The sequence below is a fragment of the Malaya genurostris genome, chromosome 3 (assembly GCF_030247185.1).
Source record: "Malaya genurostris strain Urasoe2022 chromosome 3, Malgen_1.1, whole genome shotgun sequence".
NCBI lineage: Eukaryota > Metazoa > Arthropoda > Insecta > Diptera > Culicidae > Malaya > Malaya genurostris.
This window is the reverse complement of record NC_080572.1, coordinates 173,961,427-173,985,086: the sequence shown is the minus strand read 5'-3', so window position 1 is coordinate 173,985,086 and position 23,660 is coordinate 173,961,427. Positions and strand designations below refer to the sequence as shown.

Genomic DNA, 23,660 nt, shown 5'->3' with positions numbered 1-23,660 from the left:
TTTTGTTTACATTCCTCAAGTCTTCAATAAGCGGTAACCAAGGTTTCGTTAATTGTTATTTAAAATCAATAATTTATCAACTTGTGTTGCCAGTTTTAATAATTTTTCAGGTGATTTCGTTTTGACATTACCAGTACCTGAGGGGTACTTAAATTTGCGATACAGTTTCGATAGACGAGTGGCAGGTCGTGTCGTCGTCTGATACTTGAGTGGTTATTTGTGTCGAGTAATTAAATTTAACTAAAACTGCGGCCCATTTCAAAATTGGACGGATGGAAAGTAATTTGGGTTTATTTTGCACTGGAAATAATTTTAGCTAAAGAATTCTGTATAAAATGTTCAAAACGACGTATGTAACATCACAGACTAACAGACAGGACACTCAAATTAATTCTTCGATCATTTTAACGGTCATTTCGAATATTCCTTTATTTGGGACAGTACTCACATGTGTCATGATGGCGCCACGTTACCCTATCAAAAACATCCTGTCTGTCAACTAGACTGTGTTTATTTTTTTCATTTACCAACAGAGTTGCCATTCATACAGAATTACCTGTAATGTATTGATTTGTATGCGTCCATGCGAATTTCATGCAGGATACAGATTTAATACATATTGCCAAAACTATATACATAATTGTGCCTATTTCTCATCCTCCAACGCAAGACAAAATCGAACCCGTTTTGTTACAATATTTACTTGCTTCTGGTCTGCCGCCACTTAATTTCTGGTGAAAACTACCAACACAATAAAAAATAGTCTAGATGAACAACGTTGAGTCAAATAAATGATTACCTTCCAACATCGCAAAAAAGTTAAATATATTATCAACGTAATACAATAATTTATTGTGACGATTCATTTTCAAATATTTTGATGAAATCAGGCATCCCTGCAAGCAGCTGATCGGTGTTGACAAACGAGGGGAAACCAACTAGTAAAAAAACTTTTACATAACACAAGGGGTGTGCAGATAGTAAATAGTTCGCGCAGTACAATATAGGTGGAGCTAGTGCATCACGAAAAATTATTTTTTATAAGAATTTACTCATACTGTCATGTCTGTTAGTCTGTGGTAACATTGAGAGATTTTCTTAATGATTATTGCGAAATATTCCTGCTTTTTTAGATAATTTCTCCAGAGCAGATTAAAAGATGATAGCTTTAGTTATTATTATCGGTAAATAATTAAAGAGAAGGATTGCTAAGAGTGCCGTAATAATCAAAAGAGAAAGTAAACAAAGAGAATCTCTCATTGTTACATACGTCGTTTTGAACATTTTATACAGAATTGATATTAGAACTTTCTTTGCAGGATTTTTCTCAGTGTCGGAGAATAACCATCGATCTGTCAAAAATAACCATGCTTTTTTGGCAACATCAAAATAACCACTCGAGTGTCAGATTTCAACCAAAAGTTAAAATTAACCGCGAAATGGTTCACAGCCTTATCTGGATTTGTCTGGGTCCAACTACATACAAGAAAATTTTGACCGGGCTTTATTTTCAGTGAGAAAATAGGCGAAGGGAGAAAACTTTGTCATTTGCTAGATAAATCTGGTAACCTAGCAACGCTGGGTAAGAGTGTGCATATCTTTTAAATTTATTTTCGATGAAAACTGAAGTATATTATTCATACTTATCTAGTTTGAAAATGTTGACTTCAGAAGTTGACATGAAATTCCAACTAATTTGCAGCCTCAATTCAGGTCATACATTTCTATATGCAGTAATAAAGTTTCATGATGCAGACTTTTTATTCTTTTTTTTTTTGAATATCAGTTCAAATTATATTATAAATGTATGTCAGAGGTGATCATCAAACATTGGCCCAAACGTCTCCTACTTCAATTTTTTATTTGTTCGTTTATTTAAAAAAAATTATCTAGCCACTGAAATTAAATACTAAAAGATAGCTTAGACGGGAAGGTTATTTTCTTTATGATTTTTTGTGAAATCTGTATGCGCATTCAAAACTCGGTATAAATTGCATCTCTGGATTATAAATTGGGTGCGTTTATTGTACATTTAGTCCGTTTTACGTGGGTCGTTTGCCGGGAGTAGCATAAAAAGTTTAATAATGTTATGTAATCCGTCCGGATTATTATAGACACCTGTATTTTCTACAATATTTTTACTATAACAGATTACTCAGTATTAATTCCCAGCTCTTTCATCCTCTGTTCTAGCTCGATTGTTGATAAACCATGTTCTTTGTTGTAATTATAACTAATTACTAGCTGTTTCTCCTCTAATCCGGGAACATGATCGTACAGTGACCGTCCTAGATCTTGATCAATATCATTTTCCTCACGGAGAACACAGAAATAAATAAGAAAAATTGCTACACTTGCCATTACAACGTAGGGCTGGTACCAAGGAATATCATCGTCTTTCACATGACCACTTCGGGAATACTCCGCCTTCCATCGAGCTGCTGAACTACCAAAGTATTTTATAGGTTCATTTTTGGTTTCTAGTTCAATATTTCCTTTTGACTGTTGTAACTTAGCACTAATTGCAGTAACGCTTCGAGTGCTTGAGAGTCCATATATCATGTGTCGCCTAAAATAGTAGAAATTTAGCAAAATGCATATATGAAGCATTATTCCATTGAAACCCAATTTATTCCAGAATACATTTACATTTTTTGCATTCTTCGCAAAGACTGACATAGACAAACTTGTAACATTTTGCATTTAATACCAAATGCATATATTAATCTAATTACACAATAAATGTTTTTGTTTTGAAATCGTTATGGAAGCTAGAGATGGGAAACTTATCGATATTTATCGATAATATCGATATTACTACGATATCAACGATATCGATAATTCAGAGCATTGACAAAAAATATCGATATTCGATATTGCAACCATGAGCGGCCCTAACACGAGTCATTAAAAATGTCATTAGTAAAAAAAAATCATTTTAATGAACGTGTAGTGGTGCACTAATGACGAAATTTCTAACAAATTTGAATTACATCATTTAAATGACATCATTTAAAATGACATTTTTAATGCTCGTGTAAGGGCCGCTATAGAGTTAAGTAAAATTATAATTTCATATTATTACTTCGCTCGTGTAGTTTTTATCTAATATTAGATATTTAGGCTATGTTAACAAATGCTTAAATCAAATCTTACCTAAAATCAAAGACATCATATTAACTAGATATCCAGCTCTCAAATTTCACGAACAAATCATTGGCAACATCCTTTTTAGCGAGCATGGCACCCTCAGGCGAGTCCGCATTGAATCTCATACATAGAAGTAGGGGAGAGAAATGTCAAATTCGGTTGACGCGCACGAATAATACGCGCCCATACAATTGACATGATATGTTAAATGTGATGCCGTGCATGGCGTTATTGGAATGAAGATTAATTTCGCTCCAAGCTGACAGGGTCTGCTAAAATTGACTTGCACGCAACTCTTCTAAAGGGCGAACTGTACTTATTGTTAAGTATTTTGTTTGCAACGTGTATGCTACGTATTGAGCAAGCACCAGAGAAAACAGATATTTTCTCTTATTGGGAAAATTACACAGAAATTTATTGCACAGCGTCATTTGATAATTCTAGCAAAATCAGTTGCCGCTGAAAGAGTCAATTCAACAGCGGGAAACACGGCTTGTTTGAGTCCAGGGATTTTACAATTTTTGAAAATGTAATTTGTTCGGCTGTGAACCTAAAATAATTTTTGCAATCAAATATACTTTCTTGTTTTAATAAATTTTGATTCGCCTGGTGACAAATATCGATATTTATCGATAATATCGATATTGAATTGCGAAATATCGATATTATCGATAACTGATTTTTTTCGATATTTCCCATCTCTAATGGAAGCGGTCTCCAGAGCTGAGTTGCCAGCTGGTATTACAAGTAACCGGTACACTAGTAAAAATAAATAAAAGATCAAATCTTAAGAAATAAAATTTCAAAACGTAAAATCTTTTAGTATTTGATTCCAGTGACGATATAAAAGTCAATCAATCAACGGACAAATCACAAATTAATATGGAAATCTGTGACATCCATTTATATTATAATTTGAAACCAATTTGAACTGATATTCAATTTTTTGCAATGACTTAGTGGAAACATATATTGGAGAAGCCAAATGAATGAAAAACTAACAGAAAAGATAATATATTGGAAATAGATACGATCAGAGACAGTACTTTATTCAAGGAAGTAATGGCATCATGAAACTTTACTGTCAAACTGAGAGTTGTATATGAACCGACTTGACGTTGCATATTGGGCGTTGAAATTCCATGTCAAATTATGAAGTCACCAATTTCTAACTAGATAAATATATAGAATTACAATTCAATTGATGTGGATAAAAAAATGAAACTTCGCCGTTGAATATTCTTTTGAGCGCGGCAATGACTGATTGAATCTACCATCCTACAACCACAATCTATTGGAAAAACATATCTTAGCATCATTTTGTTGTAAGAATTTCATTTTATTAGTGAATACAGATTAGTACAGTTTTTTTATGCAAAGGATACAGATTTTCTATGAAAATATCTGGCATCTCTGCTTAGATCTTTGGTATCACGATGTAAAATACCCTGGTGATCACGTTTTTCTATGTGTTAGTGCAGTTGTCATTTTATGTCGGAATAACAGAGAGGAGTGAGGAAGAAAAAACATAAGCAAGTGACGTTGCAGGAGTTGGTTTTATGCAAATATTTAGAATTGATTCTGTTTGCGAAAAAATTTACAGTAAAATGCGGTGTTTTGTTACGGGATGTTTCAATCGTCAAATTCGAGGAATTGATATCATCGAGCATCGAAGAACTCGGTTGTTGAGCTTGAGCTTGAGCGACCACCTCTGGTTGCTACTCCGTTACTGATCGGGATTAGCTGAACTTGTACAGGGAGTTTCTAGATTATCGGACCTGGGACTGATAAATTATCCTTCAATGTACATCTTCTGGTAATTCCAGAATTCATTGATCAGTACCGGCGACGGTCAGACCCGAACGTAGACCGTCTAAGGAATGGGAAGGGATGTTAGTCCAACACTTGTTGTTACTAGAGGCCGTATATACTACTGCGCACTCCACAAGTGTCACGGGAGAAGGTTATTTGTTAGTAAAAATTTCAGTATTGGTATTATTCGCGCGCGACTCAGTATGTTCCGATTCCAAGATGCTCGGATGCACCACTAAGCTCTGTTTTGCTCGCTTGTTCGTTCATCCTTGGAGTACTGTTCTCTCGTTTGGAACCCTCACTACATAAACGGAGCTCATAGAATCGAATCGATACAACGCATTCGCTTTGTATCATTCGCTTCGCCCTACGGCGCTTACCGTGGAACAATGCTCACCAACTACCAAGCTACGAAAGTCGCGGGATATTAATCGGTCTCGATACACTACAAGTTCGTCGAGATGTTGCACGTGCTTTATTGATAGCAGATGCTCTGACCGATAGGATTGACTGCCCTGCTTTGCTCCGCGAAATTAATATCAACGTCCGACCCCAGGCTCTTCGCAACAGTGCATTTCTTCGACTTCCTTTACGACGAACTAACTACGGTGTTAACATTGTTTTGATTGGCTTGCAGAGATCATTCAACCGATTTTCATCAGCATTTGAGTTCAATCTATTACGCAGTAGGATACTTGGAATTTTTTTATATATTACTAGAAATTATCATTAGGACCATGTTGTGTCTGTTGATTATACCTAAATAAGTAAATAAACAATAAACAATATTACTATCGAGTAAAGAATAAAAACTTCCCTATTTTTGTAAATGAAATTACGTGATACAAAATAAACGAATGAATAGGATTTAGACAAAATAGTTGATTCATTGTATTGACATATTCTAGCAAAGCAAAGCCTTGGCATTACATTCCTGTATTGGAATTTGACCTTCTGTTTCAACAGACTTCGCAGCCGATTCAGAGTGTACAGAACCATTGCATGGCTGATGCTACGATTCTACTGACACTACGAATCCTTCCAGGTAGGGGCTCGAACATACGACAACTGGTTTGTAAGACCAGTGCCCTGTGCATTGAGCCGCCAACCCGGGACACATTCTAAACGGTTGTTATAAAATCATTTTAATCATCAAATAAAGGTCAACAGATTTCACGCGCGTCTTGATTCTGTATTATTTCCGCTTTATTATTTTAATTATTTATTAAAATTATTAATTGGTTATATTGGTTGATCTGGGCACCCGGCTACCGAGAAAAATATTAATTTATTGTTTGAAATAATAATATCAAGTGTTTTTTACTATGTATTCAATATACCGATATATGTTATCTTACAAGCCAGTTGTCGTATGGTCGAGCCCCGACCTGGAAGGATTCTTTGTGTCAATAGGATCCGTAGTACTAGCCATACAATGATTCTGTACACTAAGAATCGGCTGCGAAGTCTGTTGAAACAGAAAGGCCAAATTCCACAAAAGGAATGTAATGCCAGGACTTTGCTTTTATATGTGTTATCTCTGTTATTATATCATTCAATTTATAATCCTGAAAGACAATCAATAACATGGAAGAAGAAAACATTCCAAATAAAACTTTTCTCCGAAGCTAGACGGAAATTGATAAATTGAATGAAGAGATAATTTATTAAAATAGAGTAGTCAGCAGTTCTCAGACATTGAAAATATATGAGAACTGAAAAGAAAAAGAAACTCCTGCAATTGTCGCCTTTTACGACATGAAAGCAGGACATTGAAAATATATGAGCACTGAAAAGAAAAAGAAACTCCTGCAATTGTCGCCTTTTACGACATGAAAGCAGGAATCCAGTGGATCTATTCTTGGTTCATTTTTTCCGCCGGATTCCACACGGCATCTAGGCTGATACTGTTCGGAGAGAGCTAATAGGTACTATAAATCTCCTAGTGGACTTCAGCCCCTACACCGAGCATCGAAGAACCTGGTTATTAGAAAAAAAGCCGGTTTATTATTTGCGGACTGGAGTACTATAGTGTAAAGAACTGACGCGTAAGTTCTGCACATGTCAGGATTATCAGTCGAGCGAAATGCAGCGTAAATTTTGTGGATTTCAACGTCGGATCTAGGTAATGAGGACATTGATTTTAGCTCAACCTTATTTTCGCTGTAATTCCACCACAGACTAACAGACAGGACACTCAAATTAGATTCTTCAATCATTTTAACTGTCATTTCGAATATTCCTTTATTTGGGACAGTACTCACATGTGTCATGATGGCGCCACGTTACCCTATCAAAAACATCCTGTCTGTCATCTAGACTGTGTTTATTTTTTTTATTTACCAACAGAGTTGCCATTTATACAGAATTACCTGTAATGTAATGTATGCGAATTTCATGCAGGATACAGATTTAATACATATTGCCAAAACTATATACAAAATTGTGCCTACCTCTCATCCTTCAACGCAATACAAAATCGAACCCGTTTAGTGGCAATATTTACTTGCTTCTGATCTGCCGCCACTTAATTTCGGGTGAAAACTACCAACACAATAAAAAATAGTCTAGATGAACAATGTTGAGAAAAATAAATGGTTACCTTCCAACATCGCTAAAAAGTTTAATATATTATTAACGTAATATAATAATTTACTGTGACGATTCATTTCCAAATATTATGATGAAATCAGGCATCCCTGCAAGCAGCTGATCGGTGTTGACAAACGAGGGGGAACCAACTAGTAAATTAACTTTTACATAACACAAGGGGTGTACCGATAGTAAATAGTTCGCGCAGTATAATATAGGTGGAACTAGTGCATCACGAAAAATTATTTTTTAAAAGAATTTACTCATACTGTCATGTCTGTTAGTCTGTGATTCCACGTCGGAGTTGGATTTCATTCCATTTGATAGTACCGGTAAGGACAAAATTATCCGAAACGGATTAGGTAGAAGCAAATGGCATTGATCGAGCCAAACTTAGTGGTCACAGCACCTTCCTTCTGTAAACTAACAAGATCAGAAACACATCGACCATCATTAAAAAAGCACTTAGGCACTACTGATAACTTGAAATGAACCGTTCGTACTGTGTATGAGTTGGCGGGCGTAGAGTAGAGTAGAGCAGAACTTCGGCTGGTAACATTCTCCACCGATGGATTTCAGTGTAATTCGAGCGAACAAATGGCTTGATTCGCTTGACCTCTATCCATAACATCGGAAGTCTGGGCTGATTTCATATTGTCATCTTCGGTGTTTCACGATGGATTGCTGTCTCGTTGTGGTGTTGACAAAACATCATATTCGTCAATTACCTATTTAGTGAGAACGCTGAACCGATGACAATAAATTGTCAGCAAAAAGGTTAAATAAAACCATACTTAAGAGTCTTAAGAGCTACAGGCAGATATTGTTTGATCGAATAGGAACTGTAAAACCAAGAAGTATTCATTATTGATTAACCGATCGGTTAAACGACATTCAACGTGTGGTCTTCTTTGTTTATCAATAAAAATTATAGATAAGTGCAACATGTTATTCATCCAATTCGGAATGCTCTAAATGATCATCACCAGTGTTTGAAATGCCAGCCACAGCACAATCACTCCATTATCCATGATAACTGTAATAGATTCCACAGTGCGATCCACCAAATCCTTCCTCCAACGAAATGAACAGAATCGGATGTGTGTACAATTTTCTATATTTCGACGTTACCTTGCAAGCCCTTGAAGAAAAATGTCCAGATTTTCAATTAGATTCAATTCAAAGATTCGCCAGGCTGCGCGACAACCGGAGCAACTTAGAAGTAAAATCCCGATCTGAACTGGTCGTTTGTTTATGTTTACATGCTTGAATCCCGTTGCACCATACTTAATATCGTGAGAAAATTACCAACACAACCAAAAATGTCTTATCACGCCACCAGCGTATTTTACATAACATGCTTTGGTCACCCTCCTGTTATGGAAGCTGGTTCCTGAAACCGACGCATTTTGTTTTGGTGGCGTTGTTGTCAACAATATGTTAAGATACATTCATACCATACAATCAAACCACACTGGTGTCAGAAGTTAATTTCTTCAAACCGAATATAAATATAACTCTAGTCTAGTATTCTCTATAAAACAAGTAATTTGACCTATTTTTGAATAAGAAAAAGAAATTGTGGTTTATTATAGTTTCATTATATTCCATCGAAATCGTTTCCTTATGTTGGTGCCACCGCATGAAGAAATATGTGAACGTGTGAACACTGCTTAAACACTGCATTTGTCAGCGAACTAGAACCAAAGAACCAAAATTTTCGGCTTCAAGCCAATTGTATGCAGATGACTATCGTGCCACCGGGGTGGCTTTGGTATAATGTTAGAGACATGATCAAAGATAAACTCAAGAGAGAGTAGTCTGCGATTTCTTATGTATCATTTGAATAGGACCCCTCGATGAGCTCGGTTCACTGTCAGTTTCAGTCTTTTGAAGCAAAACAAGAATCGTCTGATCACTAGAGTGACTATAGTCAGAGTGGCGACAGCTGTTCGTTTGGAATGACAGCTACCAGTTCCAAACGAGCAAACGACCTGTCAAATCAATGTAAAGCTAATGGAATGTTTTTAATTGTTGCCAGCATTACGGATGAGATGTCGTCACTCTGGTTATAGGCACTCTACTGATCACTATACTTGGCAACGTTGAACCACACTTACACGTAGAAAATTCTCGCCACCTGTTCATTTACCATCGTGTAAATATTATGACACAAATGAAAACCCGCAAAAAAAATTATATCACGATGGAGCAAGAACTATCCGAACAATCGCAAAACACCGCTAATAATAGATCAGGAACTATTGATTCAGAGGAAGTATATTTTGGTAGCGAACCGTTACCTCAAGAGAACGAAACACACCAGGCGGAAATTACTGAAGAAAGAGCTGAGATTGAAGATATCGATGAGATTGAAAATTTGATAAGTGCATGTGAGGATTCGGTTGATCAAGAGAAATTGCAAACGGCAGCTACTACAAAACTTGCGAATGGTGAATAATCCGTTATCCTGATAATTTAAGTATTAAACACTTGTCCTTTATTTCAGAACCTCGCTTAGTCAACTTACCGTTGAGTAAGGTTAAACAGTTGATGAAGTTTGACCCGGATGTGCATATTATTTCAGCGGAGGCAATATTTCTGGTGACTCGAGCAGCCGAACTGTTTGCCCAAACTCTGGCGAAAGAATCGCACGCACAAACCGCTGCTAGGAAAAAGAAAACGATTGTTAGAAGCGATGTAGATGCAACCATCGAGTCAGTAGATAGTTTAATGTTCCTGGAGGGAATGATGAATGCTTGATAACTTGCATAAATCTTTTAATACTGTTCTAAGAAATACGAATTATTTAAACTATTAAAGTTTTACATAAATATGACACTCTTCTGGGCTTCATTTGAGCAAAGACTTCATATTAAGGTAGCGCTTCGCCGTGGTCACGAAAGTTCGCTGCCTATCCCGGGGTTTCACGCACTTTACCCAAAATTGTGAGAAAACGGGGAAGAAAACGGAAATTCCAAGAACATACGATTCTAGATAATTAATTTTTCTATCGATTCGTATATAAATTGTGCCTGATAAACATATTTATCGAAAGATTTCGTGCGAGTTATAAAAATAAATGAGTTTTTCCTTATTCTTTCGCACGCACACAATCACCCTCATTCTTGTTTACGTCCGTATCCGCTATACGACGAACGGGTACTTTCGAACGAATACGAATAAGCCATTCTTGTTTTCACTCGAATGAATTCGAACGCGACTCGTTTGCCACAAAATATTCAAATATCAGTAAACTTCTTCAAAAAAAATGCTAAGCATTGATGAAATCAGTCCAATTCTTGTGATTAACCATATGCGAAACGCTAGAATGTATGCCATTTTAGCTTCAAACGATACGTGTATTCGAACATCATTCGTACGAACGAAAAGTCGCATTCTCGTTTACGGACGAATAGACTACATGCCGTGGTTTCGATTCGTCAGTTTAATGTTGCGAATCAATCGTTCGAACACATTGAAAAATGTTTAACCGATTTCTAATAAAATTATTTTCGAATCTAAAGGTGATTTGTAATCAAATCATAAATTTGTGTTTTGCATAAAACATTTAGAAAGCATAGCAGTATAGTAAAATGCTGTTTTTTGGCGTGCCTTTGAATATATGCGAGGTTCAAAGTTTTTACGCATCAATTTTAAATCTATTAAGTACTTTATGGAAAATACGCCATGGGTAAACATGCTTTATTTTATATTAAATGCATGATTTTACCAATGTAATAAATAAGTAGGCTATCGAAAACATGACAAAATTGCAAGAAAAATGCAACATATTTTTCGCAGATACTACTGATCGGACTGCTGTTTTAAATGTTTTTTTAACTTTGCATGAAGTTTAATTTGAAAATTTCATTTACCGACATGAATGAAATTGGTCCTGAGTGCGATATTTATTTCTTATGTAGCATTCGTCACTTCCTTGATGCTTGGAATCTTCCTTAAAAAACTACCTGCGCTACCGATCCTTCTTTTGCATAGGAATCGCGTACGTACACGTTCGAGTGAAAACAAGAATGGCTTGTTCGCATTCGTTCGAAATCATGTGTTCGTCGAATAGTCAATACGGCCGTAAGCGAGCATGATGATACAAAATCAGCGAAAAAAACAAGTCAAATAACAAATGATAGCAAAGATTTTTATTTACAACTCAAATCTGTACCAGAACTGATAATTTAAAGTTGGAAGGGCGTTGTTTTTATGCATGTACGATGTTTAAAAGTGTGATTGATTCGAACGTAAACGGGAATACGAATTTGATATACTTTCGAACGTATCGCATACGGCCGTAAACAAGAATGAGGGTAAATGTCAACGCATGCATTGGGGTGTGCAAAATGCTACATGCGGTAGACGCTAACAACATTTCTTTTGTTTTCGTTGTCCGTTCTCTCTGCGTAAACGTTGAATATAGATGAGTAGAAAATGCAAGTAAGTGTTACTACTTTGTAAAATAATTTCTATTCATGTTTCAGTAGAACCAGAAATCAGTAATGATTTTCATCGCTACTAGCTTTGACGTAGAGTGCCTATAACCAGAGTGACGACATCTCATCCGTAATTTTGGCAACAATTAAAAACATTCCATTAGCTTTACATTGAATTGACAGGTCGTTTGCTCGTTTGGAACTGGGAGCTGTCATTCCAAACGAACAGCTGTCGCCACTCTGATTATAGTCACTCTACTTTGACGCTTTGTTGAAAACGTAGCACATCCCTACATATGCGAGTTGTTTATAGCGAGAAAACGAAAAAAGAAAACCAAATTTTAACAAAACTCGCACGAAATCTCGCGAAAGAAAAGCTTTCTAACTGATATTTTTTGCCAAATGCATACTAAAATCATTTACATACAATCGTATGTTTTTGATTTTTCGTGAATCGGGTTAGTATTTTAGAAATTTGCAATTTAGGGTGAAATTTCGGCGACAAAGCAAGAGGAAGCAGTGAGTTGTCTTGCTTCGACCTGACCACGGCGAAGCGCTACCTTAACAAGATATCCAGCTCTTACATTTCACGAACAAATCATTGGCGACATTCTTTTTTGCGAGCGAGCGAGTTCGCATCGAATCTCGTACATAGAAGTATGGGAAAGAAATGTCAAATTCGTGCGCGCCAAAATAGCAGCACTGCGCACTCATACAATTGATAAGATTTGTTGAATGTGATGCCGTGCGATGGCGTTGCTGGACTGAAGATTGATTTCGCTCAAAGCTGACAGGGTGTGATTTGAGGGTAACCGCCAGAGATGCCGTTTATACAGATTTATCTGTATTATACAGATTTTTAAATGCTCATACAGATTTAATATAGAGTACAGATTTTATTCAGATTTCCTCAATTTAATACAGATTTATACAGATCTCACAAAAAGTAAGAACGAAAAAAATCAACTTTTCTGTCTGAGCTATGTTTTATTATTTGATTCCAGTGATGAGATAAAAGTCTTGCAATCAACGGACAAATTACAAATTAATATGGAAATCAGTTGTGAAATCCATTTGTATTATAATTTGAAACCAAGGATGGCTTTTATCGTATCAAAGAACGCAACTCTTTACACGATTCAATCAGTGCCATCAAAGAGAGAGGAATATCATCGCAGTAGCAAAAATCCGACATGGTTCATTTAACATACAATAGACACAAGTGTGAGAGCGAATTTCTTTCGATGACCTGTCTGAGAATCAAAGGTTAGCTTGCTGCTGTGGGAATTCTCTCTGAAGCAACAAACGGTCGCTTATTCTCGTCTCGCGATCAGATTCCACATGGGCAGGGGCTAATTGCTATAGAATCATTTCGACCGTTCCACGACAAAAGGGCCTAACTGCAAATGACACTTTCTCTTTGTTTACTTTTTGTTTCACGATTTACCGAACTGATTTTATATTTGACGCTTTACTCTTCGCAAAACCTTCAAGGTGAAACTACAAGCTTTCGATTTATATTGTAAACTTTAGAGAATTTGCAATAATGCCTCCGTAATAATCAAAACAGAAAGTAAACAAAGAGAGGTTCTCATTTGCGGTTAGGCCCTTTTGTCGTGGGACTATTGGTTTTACTATTGCCGCTCATTCTAACTATGTACATATAACCTTTGTATAAGTTGTGTTTATGAAAATGTGTGTGAATGCTCCACACAAAGGTTTTTAAATATTGCAACATAGTATGAGAATCATCTTGAAAAATTACTGCCAAAAAAAAACTGAAAGCATTTTGAAATTTTACTGCCAAACTGAGAGTTGTATGACCCGACTTGACGTTGCATATTGGGCGTTGAAATTCCATGTCAAATTATGAAGTCAACAAAGTCAATCCGATGCTCTCAATGCATGACCGTGAGAGAATTTTTCTGCATTTCTTTGCTCCACTTCATACTCTGAGTATTTCACGGCCCTTAATAAAATTATAGTCTGATAATTATCGTTGCTGGCTGGAATTTACCAAGAGAGAATCGCAAGTTGACAATTATCGCGGAAAATCGAATCGATGATTCGACTTGATGATACTCATACTATGTTGCAATATTTAAAAACCTTCATAGACACAACTTATACAAAGGTTATATGTACATAGTTAGAATAAGCGGCAATAGTAAAATCGATAGTCCCCCGAAAAAAGGCCTAACCGCAAATGAGAGCCTCTCTTTGTTTACTTTCTCTTTTGACTATTACGGAGCCATTTTTGCAAATTCTCTAAGTTTCCAATATAAATCGAAGGCTCGTAGTTTTACCTTGAAAGTTTTGCGAAGAGTAAAGCGTCAAATATAAAATCAGTTCGGTAAACCGTGAAAGAAAAAGTAAACAAAGAGAAAGTGTCATTTGCAGTTAGGCCCTTTTGTCGTGGGACGGTCGAAATGACCCTATCGCAATTATCCACTGCCCATGTAGAATCTGATCGGGAGACGAGAATAAGTGACCGTTTGTTGCTTCAGAGAGAATTCGCACAGCAGCGAGCTAACCTTTGATTCTCAGACAGGTCATCGTTAGAAATTCGTTCTCGCACTTGTGTGTTAAACCAACTTTGTCGGATTTTTGTTGCTGCGATGATATTCGTCTCTCATTGATGGCACTGATTGAATCGTGTGAAAAGTTGCTAGTGAGCGTTTTTTGATACGATAAAAGCCATCCTTGGTTTCAAATTATAATACAAATGGGTTTCACAATTGATTTCCATATTAATTTGTGATTTGTCCGTTGATTGAAAGACTTTTATCTCATCACTGGAATCAAATACTAAAACATAGCTCAGATAGAAAAGTTGAATTTTTTCGTTCTTACTTTTTGTGAGATCTGTATAAATCTGTATTAAATTGAGGAAATCTGTATAAAATCTGTACTCTGTATTAAATCTGTATGAGCATGTAAAAATCTGTATAATACAGATAAATCTGTATAAATGGCATCTCTGCCCCCAACAAACTTTGACTTCGGCTCGCACACATTCTAATTTCGTATATGAATAGAACTGCTCACTTTGCATCGGTGTGAGTAACAGAGACGTCAAATTGCTCAATACGGTGTCTGTCATTTCCGACACTGAAAAAAATCTTGCGAAAAAAATTCTTTCAGGCCTTTAATAAAAATTATTTCTGTGTGATATCTTTTCATACTTTCAGTCTAAAAAAAAACATTCCATTACGTTCGCTATATTGCAATTATTAAACCACTTGATATCATTTTATTTTAAGTGTAAAATAAACCCAAAAATTTTCCATCCGTCAAACCTAAAAATGAGCCAAAGTATTACTTAAGTTTAACTACTTGACCAAAAATAACTGCTTGACTGTCAAATTTTATCAAAACGTTAAAAGAATTCGCGAGATGGTTCACGGTTTGAGACTAACAAGTTCATTAAGAGCAATTCAACAGCTGTAAATTTTATATTAAAGATCTATCATAGAACTGAAATTGGAACCAAAGATAAAGTCAAGATTACGAAGTATCATAAAAACCTATGAAGCATTTTGGGTAACGGTTCGTAAACCGATGAACTGTTTCAGAATATCTGTTGATTGACCCCTCAGTCTGTAAGGTTCAATTATAATGCTGGTATCCATGGTAACCTATCTATTATTTACAAATAAAACTAATGTCGTTTTCGCTTGAGAACACTGACACTGACCCAGGGCAGTTTCATCAAACAAACACTTTTCACGAAACTGTGTTGATTTAGCACTTAGCAACGGGGGTTTGAGCAAACCTGATATAACAACCAGGTTCGAAACTGACTCGATTTTCAGTTCAACAACGTTAAAACTAGGTTCGAAACTAGCTTCAAACAAACGGTTTGACAGCAGTTAGAGTGGAAACTGGGTTAGGTTTGGCATCAAGCGAAAACGACATAACTAAAAATGGAAACAGCAAAGCATGGGTCGCAGTTGTGTTGTTAACGACTGTGAAAGCCGACCAAAGAATTCAGCAACATTTTTAAAATTTCCTGACAAGTCAAAACTGTAAGTAATCATGTAATATGAATTATTACTTATGTATGCAACTTTCCATTAGAATTTAAAGCGCTGATATATCTTGTGCTGTTTACATTTTGTAGAACTAAATTGCAATTAGAAAAACGAAGAAAAAAAACGATATCCTTCCAGAGGAATTACAGATTGAGAGAGAGAGAGAGAGAGAGAGAGAGAGAGAGAGAGAGAGTACAAACGAAGACTGCATCGTATATGTAATCGTCTATTGAAATCATTGGAACTAAAAACTACCAACTGCGAACAATTATTCAAAAATTCAAGAAAATGACATCTTCCAGATTTAAAAAAGATCAAATCATCGAAGCTATTTGAAACAATCCGTTATTGAAGGAATCTTTAGAAAAATTTGCTGGTCAATTTTTTAAGCCAATCGGAACAAAACTCTGAAAGTTATGGGCCTTAATCTTTCCTTATCTCATACTGCAAAGAAGCAAGAGTCCGGCGACAGGCCCAAGAGTTCTGCTTCAATTGATTTGAAAATTTGACAAAGTATGTTTCATTATTTTGTTATAAAAACGGTGATTTTATGGAAATGTTAGACTCTTCAAAAAAATTTTTTTTTTATTTAAAAGGTATTTTTATTCAGGCCTATTTGCGTGCAAGCTTTACGTGGCTGAATTAGCCGATTTTTTAAATAATACATTTTTTTAAGTGGATTCCGTTGTCACTCTTTTTCTAGGAGGAGAGAAGCTTCCATTTCCCTCCTGCGAGGGTTGAAGGGTACTTTGTTCGTGACTCGTCTCGTCATCCATTCCCGCATCGGTGGTTTTGTTGTTGATTGCCGTCTTCTTTTCGTTTTGGTTGAAGATGTCCTTTTCACAGTTTCGGTGCAAGGTTTACCGTAGTGTGCAGGTTGTCACAAAACTGGCATGTAACCAGCTGATTTTCATAGGTAATCAGAGTTTTACACGGATGTGTCCCACCTTTACCACAAATGATGTAAGATGGAATTGCCTTACGTAGATGCATACGTACCACTCGCACGCTATTTCGGATACCGGGGGAAAAATTCCGCCATACTTCCCTTTCGATGGAAAGGATTTCACCGTACCGCGACATATTCTCCCGAACGTACTGATCGGTGACCTGCGGGGCGAGGTCATGCACGCGTACTTCTATGGCATTGTCCACCATATGCACAGGGATTTTGTATGTAATGTTATCACACTCAACACTGTGCACCTCGTTGTTAACCAAAGCGAATGCAATTGCATCGTTTTCACGTTTAAACATAATGTACACACAGTTAGACGCCTTGTTGAATTGAATCTCAGTTACATTAATAGCGTCTAGATGCATTCGTTCTATAAGTAAGATTTCAATTTCATTTGCTGCTGGTCTAACTTTGCAACGCTTGAAATCTATACAGATTGAATTTGGTCTTGTAAGCCAAGATTCCGGCTTTGTTAAATCGTATTTGACCATTCCATATACTCTATTGTTCACTGTACTGTATTGTTTTTGTTTCTGTTGTTTCGACCGTATATGATTTGCGACCGTAAATGATTTTCGACTGCGTCGTGTGAGATGCGAGCACAAACTAATAAAAAAAAATTAATTGTTTCTTTCGATTTTATATACAATAAACACTAAACGTTTGAACGTTTTTCTCGAAAGCAGGTTTTGGAAGTCCGTGTCCATCGTATTTCATTCAGCTGTTTATTTTATTTCTCAGCATAGATATTCCCAGTTATACATTCTGGGAATGATTAAGTTTCGTCGGTTCTGATTCCTGATACCTAAATAGAAACATATGTTCCTTGCATATTCAACTAAACAGATAGTGTCAGAGTGATGTAGGATTTATATGTGTGTGTATGTGTGTATGTGTGTATGTAACGTTTTTTTGCACTAACTTTTCTCGGAGATGGCTGAACCGATTTTCACAAACTTAGATTCAAATGAAAGGTCTTGAGGTCCCATAAAAAATCCTGAATATTATTTGGATCCGACATCCGGTTCGGGAGTTATGGGGTAAAATGTGCAAAAAAAAAGAAAATATGTGTTCTAACTTTTCTCATAGAAGACGTGACCGATTTTCACAAACTTAGGTTCAAATGAAACGTCCTATGGTCCCATACGTAATTCCTGAATGTCATGCAGATCCGACTTCCGGGTCCGGAAATATAGGGTAAAGTGAGTTAAAAATTGTATACCATCACTGAAAATGGGGAAAAACCTTTAAAAAATTCTAAATCGACCTCAAATGTTTTCCAATTGATAGTTTTTATCAGTAGACGGTCTAACAAACCGATTTCGGTTATTCATTTAAGAATCGAAGAAAATTATTTTGAAGAATACCACAGTATTATATATGATAGTATGATTGATATGAGAATGGTATCATAGGTGGATTAAAACAGGGTTTTTTTGTTATAATAACCAGATTAGAATCTTAAAACTGATATAAATTATGCATCTAGAACTATCGAGTATTTCTCAACAGAGTTGCCTGATAACAATTTCGAATATCTTCGTCAGGGTGGCAAAAGTCTGTAAATTCGAAACACAATAATAAGATACTACAAACAACACACTTTACTACATTTGATTCATACGACCCAATGGGTCGTATGAATAAAACGTAGCATGCTTGAATTTCGTTAGTAAATGCTACATGTGGATCACGTTCCTGTCAAAAGCAGAGGCTTTACTACACAACAACGTTCGAACATGTAGTATTTACTACAATTTTTCGGTAGGTAGCTCCAGAGGTTGCTACTCGTGTGTTTGCTGATAAAGTGAAGTAGAAAATTAAAACCAAACCAAACGTGTTTGACTCTGTGGACTATGGTTTTGAGAAGATACTACAAACAAGAGACTTTACTACATTTTATTCATACGGCCCAATGTCTGCAGGCATCAGTTTCCCTGTAAAACATGATCAAGTCGCGGCAATTTTAAAAGTCTGTAGATTTTGACAAACTTTTTTTTTATAAAAATAATAAATTCAAATGGAAAGTTAATTTTCTTGTTTCAAGAATACCAGATTTCCGTGTTTGCAAATTTTTTCAACAAAAATTCCTATCCGCGCAAAAATTCTTTTTTTTTCAGTTGTGCAAACGCAGCAAACGAGTCCTGGGTTGGCGGTTCAATGCATAGGGCACTGGTCTTACAAACCAGTTGTCGTATGTTCGGGCCCCTACCTGGAAGGATTCGTAGTGTCAGTAGAATCGTAGCATCAGCCATGCAATGGTTCTGTACACTCTGAATCGGCTGCGAAGTCTGTTGAAACAGAAGGTCAAATTCCACTACAGGAATGTAATACCAAGGCTTTGGCTTTGTAATAGAAAACGAGCTTGAAGAACAATTTTGGGAGAAGTTAATAGGCACTCGGTTCGTAGTAAACGAAACGAGCATTAAACCAGCAATCTGACACCGGTATGTGTAACACCCAGCCATTTGAAAGTACACCGATTACGTTTATTCACGTTGCAATATGCTGATCTTGAAGTTTTGATTTCATCAAGATGGCGGGTTTGATCTCATCAAGATGGCGTCGTAACAAAGGGCCACATTAAGGACTATTCACACAGTTCAGTTCCGTGACGGTTCAGTGAAAGTGCCTTCAGTGCGCCAGTCAGGCAAACCAATTTTGGGACCTTTTTTGCTCATCCAAGTCATATTTCCGAAGATGAAGTTCAGTTGTTTTTTGCTCACTAAACCAACAAAGGGGGCGGCAGATCTTCTTTTGTCCCGGGTGCCAAATTTTCTCGGTACGCCACTGTTTCACGCTCGGAGAATCGCCAGAAATGTTCATGATAAATAATGAAAGAATTCACTGTAGTTAAATTGCGTTTAGCAACTTGTTGTGATACATCACGATATAATTGAAGCATTTGCTGATAGCTTATACAACCTAATTTTCACGTTTATTTACTCACTCTCAAGGATTCTTATATCTATGCGGGGTACAAGTATTCACTTTACTTTATACGATCATGCTAATGAACTGTATAGTTTTTATCCTTATGTCACTTCAAATTCATACTGTTTTATTATAAGACCTTCCCTTAAACATCTAGTAATTACAGACTGTTTGATAAGTCGAATTTTGTCAACAGCATCTTACAGCTTCTTCCAAGCTCAATTATTCAATCGCTTCTGATGTATTACCTTTAATTTCAAATTTCCTCGCATCAAAGATTATTTGATATTTGTGAAAGTTCCCCGCCATTCGGTAATCTTTATACAACGAAAGTAATCAACTTGTGACACCTTTGAAATCATTCAACTGCCATGATGATCGTGCCTATTATCGTTGTTGCTGAGGTGAATAGTGTAATAAACTACTAACATTCAGTTTTACATATTACAGTAAACGTTAAATCATGAAATGATTTAGGAAGATGGAAGACTATTAAATACCTGCGGAGATATTTTTTTAATCCATCGTATTTGGTGCACTTCTGCACATCTCTATAATATTCCATTATATGTTCAACTATGCTTACATTAATAAATAGATGTCAAAAAGGTAGAGATTTGAAGTCCTTTTTAGTGGTGTTGGCGAAGATCGAAGTTGAAAACCGATTAGTTTACGCTTATCGTCTTTCATCAGATGGTCTTGATGAGTTTGCAATGGATAGTGTATTTTTGTTTAAAGACGAAAAATCTAAGCTCGTCGGTTTGAACAACATTGTTTTTCACATGGCGCAACCGTAACAGGACATTATTCGTTTACAATATGTGCTCTTAGTTTAGCGAAATTATTTAAATTGGAATTGACATAACAGTTTTTATTTATAAAAAAATCAAAAACAAAACAAATATCACGTGTTGATGTGATGAATAAATTTCGTTCTTAGATCAACCGAATGACCCATAGAACTCGCGATTCTTCGTTTCTGAAAATATCGCTAGCTTATAGAAGATGTGATAATTGATACACCACCCTTCAGTTCACGGTCATGTGTAGCACAAATCCATCGAAAACGAAAATTCACGTCCAAGAATACATTCCCATTTTTCCTGTTGGCGGGCTCATGGTCCGTTCGTTTTCGATTGCTTCGTGCTACTGATATTGGGATGATAGGCGAAGCTAATCGATTATAATTACAGCTGCTTCATTGTCCAGCCTGAAAGGGAAGAGGAAACACGAGAAATTAGTTGAAATCTTCAAAAACTCAATTTAAACGGCAATGTGTTGCGGTGGGTAGAGAATACTACATTCCGATGCTTAATTTGACTATCTGGTTCAACAGACTTTTCTACCCATTCTGTAAGTGTACAGAACAGTTGTATGGCTAGCGGGGTTAGTGTACTGATCTCACTTATAATGAGAATTCCGACTTTACCTTTACATCAAGTAAAATATTATTATTTTTTATTATTTTCTTATTTGTTTAATGATAAAGCCAATCGTTGTTTTAACTAGCGCGCTGTTGCTATATAAAATATCAATCATTTTACGGAAATAGGAACTTTCCAACCATTTAATTGTGAAGTAATAATTATTAATGCATTATTTGAATAGGAGATTTTCATGCAAGGTCCCACTATCATTCCATGCAGCGAATTGTCATTCGCATCGATTCAACCCTTTCGAGACCACAAGCCTGAATTTTTTTTCTATATTGACCGTTATGATAAAAAATTTAAAAAAAAATCAGATTAATTATCGGCTACTCTGAAAATTGGGTCGTCTTCAGATATATATAATTTTGCGCGTCTGCATACTGGAAATGTTCCAATGCGTGTTAAATTTTGTAAGTCTGACGAGAAAAATCGAACAAACAGATTGTTAAAAAATCTTCGAAAAGCTTTGAAAAGTGCAGAACGGCTAACCCCGCTGAAAACCACAATATGTCACTAATTAACAGGGTTTGAGTGTTTAGTAGAGTATTTATGATCAAATGAAAAAAAAATTCACTATTAAATTCTACTATAGGTATATCACTATACACATTCAGTATGTATCTCACAACACTTTTAAAACATGTATAATAAAACGTCACATCACAGATACGTATTTCGAATACAACTTGTATTCATCATTAGTATATCAGGTTTCTAAGTAAATTTACTTAGAAATTTACTAAGTAAATTTATTGATGTGACGTTTTATTATACGAGTTTTAAAAGTGTTGTGAGATACATACTGAATGTGTATAATGACGTGATATACCTATAGAAGAAATCAATGGTGAATGTTTTTTCATTTGATCACAATATGTCTATCTTGGTCCCATTCGCCATTCTTCAATATTTTCTTTTCTATTATGTTGGGCTAAAGCCATGGAAAAACTGGCATGATAGACGTTTCTACCCTAGTCCAGCGATATATCTCAAGGGTGACTCTACGATACGGTAGAAAAATTGGTCCATTCTTCTTATTTTATTGTACAGAATCAAAAAAGGCAGGAAAAATATTGGTAGGGAAAAGTATTATAAAGTTTATGTTGGTTATTAATTGATTGATTATGCAATTGATTTCGGATGCAAAGAATATCTCCTTTATCTGCTTTTCTTCTATATCGACATTTCAAGGGGCATATTGCATCATTGTTGTTTGACGTAATGTCTCTTGTTGTGGGGCATACCACTGATTTGTAGGCATATGACGATGGGGAAATAAACGAACGAAGAAGCGATTTTTCAATAAACAGGTATGAGACCGAATAATGAAAAAACATAGTTACTGAATTTCGGATAGTATAATATAGTATAATAGAACTGGATTGTTGAATTATGGCTAGTTATTCAAATGCGAGTGGAAATTTACATTTTTATCTTCAACGATCATACAGGAAATCTTTCCGGTACATTGGAAACCAACTATCCATTTGTTTCACGCCAACGATGTAAGACCGTCAATAAACCAAACCTTGCCTGAGATGTTTCCAATATCGTTCTATAACTCTTCGTTAATAACAATTATTTCGATAATTATGCATAATCCCGCAAAGCTGAGCCTTTATTTTCTGCCTTCCGGGGGATAATTTTACCCGCACACTCGTCACTATTCCTGTGTTATCCCTTTTCCCCACCAGTGACCTTTGGTCTCTGGTTTTCTCTTATAATTCTCCATCTTTTACCCTCGAGCCAGATTCATATTATGCAAGCGCGAGTAGTGCATTTCGTAGAGATGTTTTGCATTTGGCGCGAATAAGTTGAAGCTCTTAGAGGACCACGCGCACTGGGGAGCATAAACGAGCTGCTGCTTGCTGTAATTACCGAAAAATCTCAAGTCAAACATTAATTTAGAGAATCATCTCTTATGCATGTTTTCAAATCTTAATCGTAAATAAGAAAACTAGGCAATTGCGCTTCAACTCCCTTTTCTTCAGACATCCCTATCAGCCCGTTCTCTGAGGTGGTGAGCCATATCGATTCATGTCATATTTTGAATAACCGTCTCACCCTTTGAAGGACTGCTCTCGGAATACACGGTTCCATAAGTACCAGCACTGGAGTGCATCATAACTCTTGCATCTGAGAGACACCGCAGCACCAACTGGATGATGGTGAGTTGCCCGAAGCATAAATTAAAGAAGAATTTTAGCAGCTTGCCACAGCTTGGCTTATTTTCACACACAGAGTCGGTCATACGAGTCTGACTTTAATAAGGCAAACGGGGAGAAAAAACTCATTAATTTTCTGG

General features: G+C 36.1%; 3 protein-coding genes across 5 annotated transcripts in view; 1 reads left to right on the top strand and 2 right to left on the bottom strand.

Moving 5' to 3' along the window:
- Positions 1-1,850: 1,850 nt before the first annotated feature.
- On the bottom strand, positions 1,851-2,786 carry LOC131439628 (uncharacterized). Of its 2 annotated transcripts, none has more exons than XM_058610877.1 (2): positions 2,650-2,786; positions 1,851-2,569 (listed from the first exon to the last, which is right to left on the bottom strand). In XM_058610877.1, the coding sequence occupies exons 1-2, from the start codon at positions 2,694-2,696 to the stop codon at positions 2,152-2,154; spliced, it is 465 nt and encodes a 154-aa protein (XP_058466860.1). In that variant the 5' UTR covers positions 2,697-2,786; the 3' UTR covers positions 1,851-2,151. The 2 variants fall into 2 exon arrangements, with proteins under 2 accessions (XP_058466860.1, XP_058466861.1); XM_058610878.1 differs by having other exon boundaries at positions 2,625-2,781.
- A 6,930-nt stretch (positions 2,787-9,716) lies between these two features.
- Positions 9,717-10,393, top strand: LOC131439627 (DNA polymerase epsilon subunit 4). Its single transcript, XM_058610876.1, has 2 exons — positions 9,717-10,007; positions 10,064-10,393. Exons 1-2 carry the CDS (start codon positions 9,722-9,724, stop codon positions 10,315-10,317), a joined length of 540 nt encoding a protein of 179 aa, XP_058466859.1. The 5' UTR covers positions 9,717-9,721; the 3' UTR covers positions 10,318-10,393.
- Positions 10,394-19,903: 9,510 nt separating this feature from the next.
- The window catches only part of LOC131439625 (G2/mitotic-specific cyclin-B), a 78,831-nt gene continuing 75,074 nt past the window's right edge, over positions 19,904-23,660 (bottom strand). For both annotated transcript variants that reach the window (XR_009231155.1, XM_058610874.1), the window contains one exon: positions 19,904-21,135. The gene's annotated coding sequence lies outside the window, so the exon portion shown is untranslated. The remainder of the gene's footprint in view (positions 21,136-23,660) is intronic.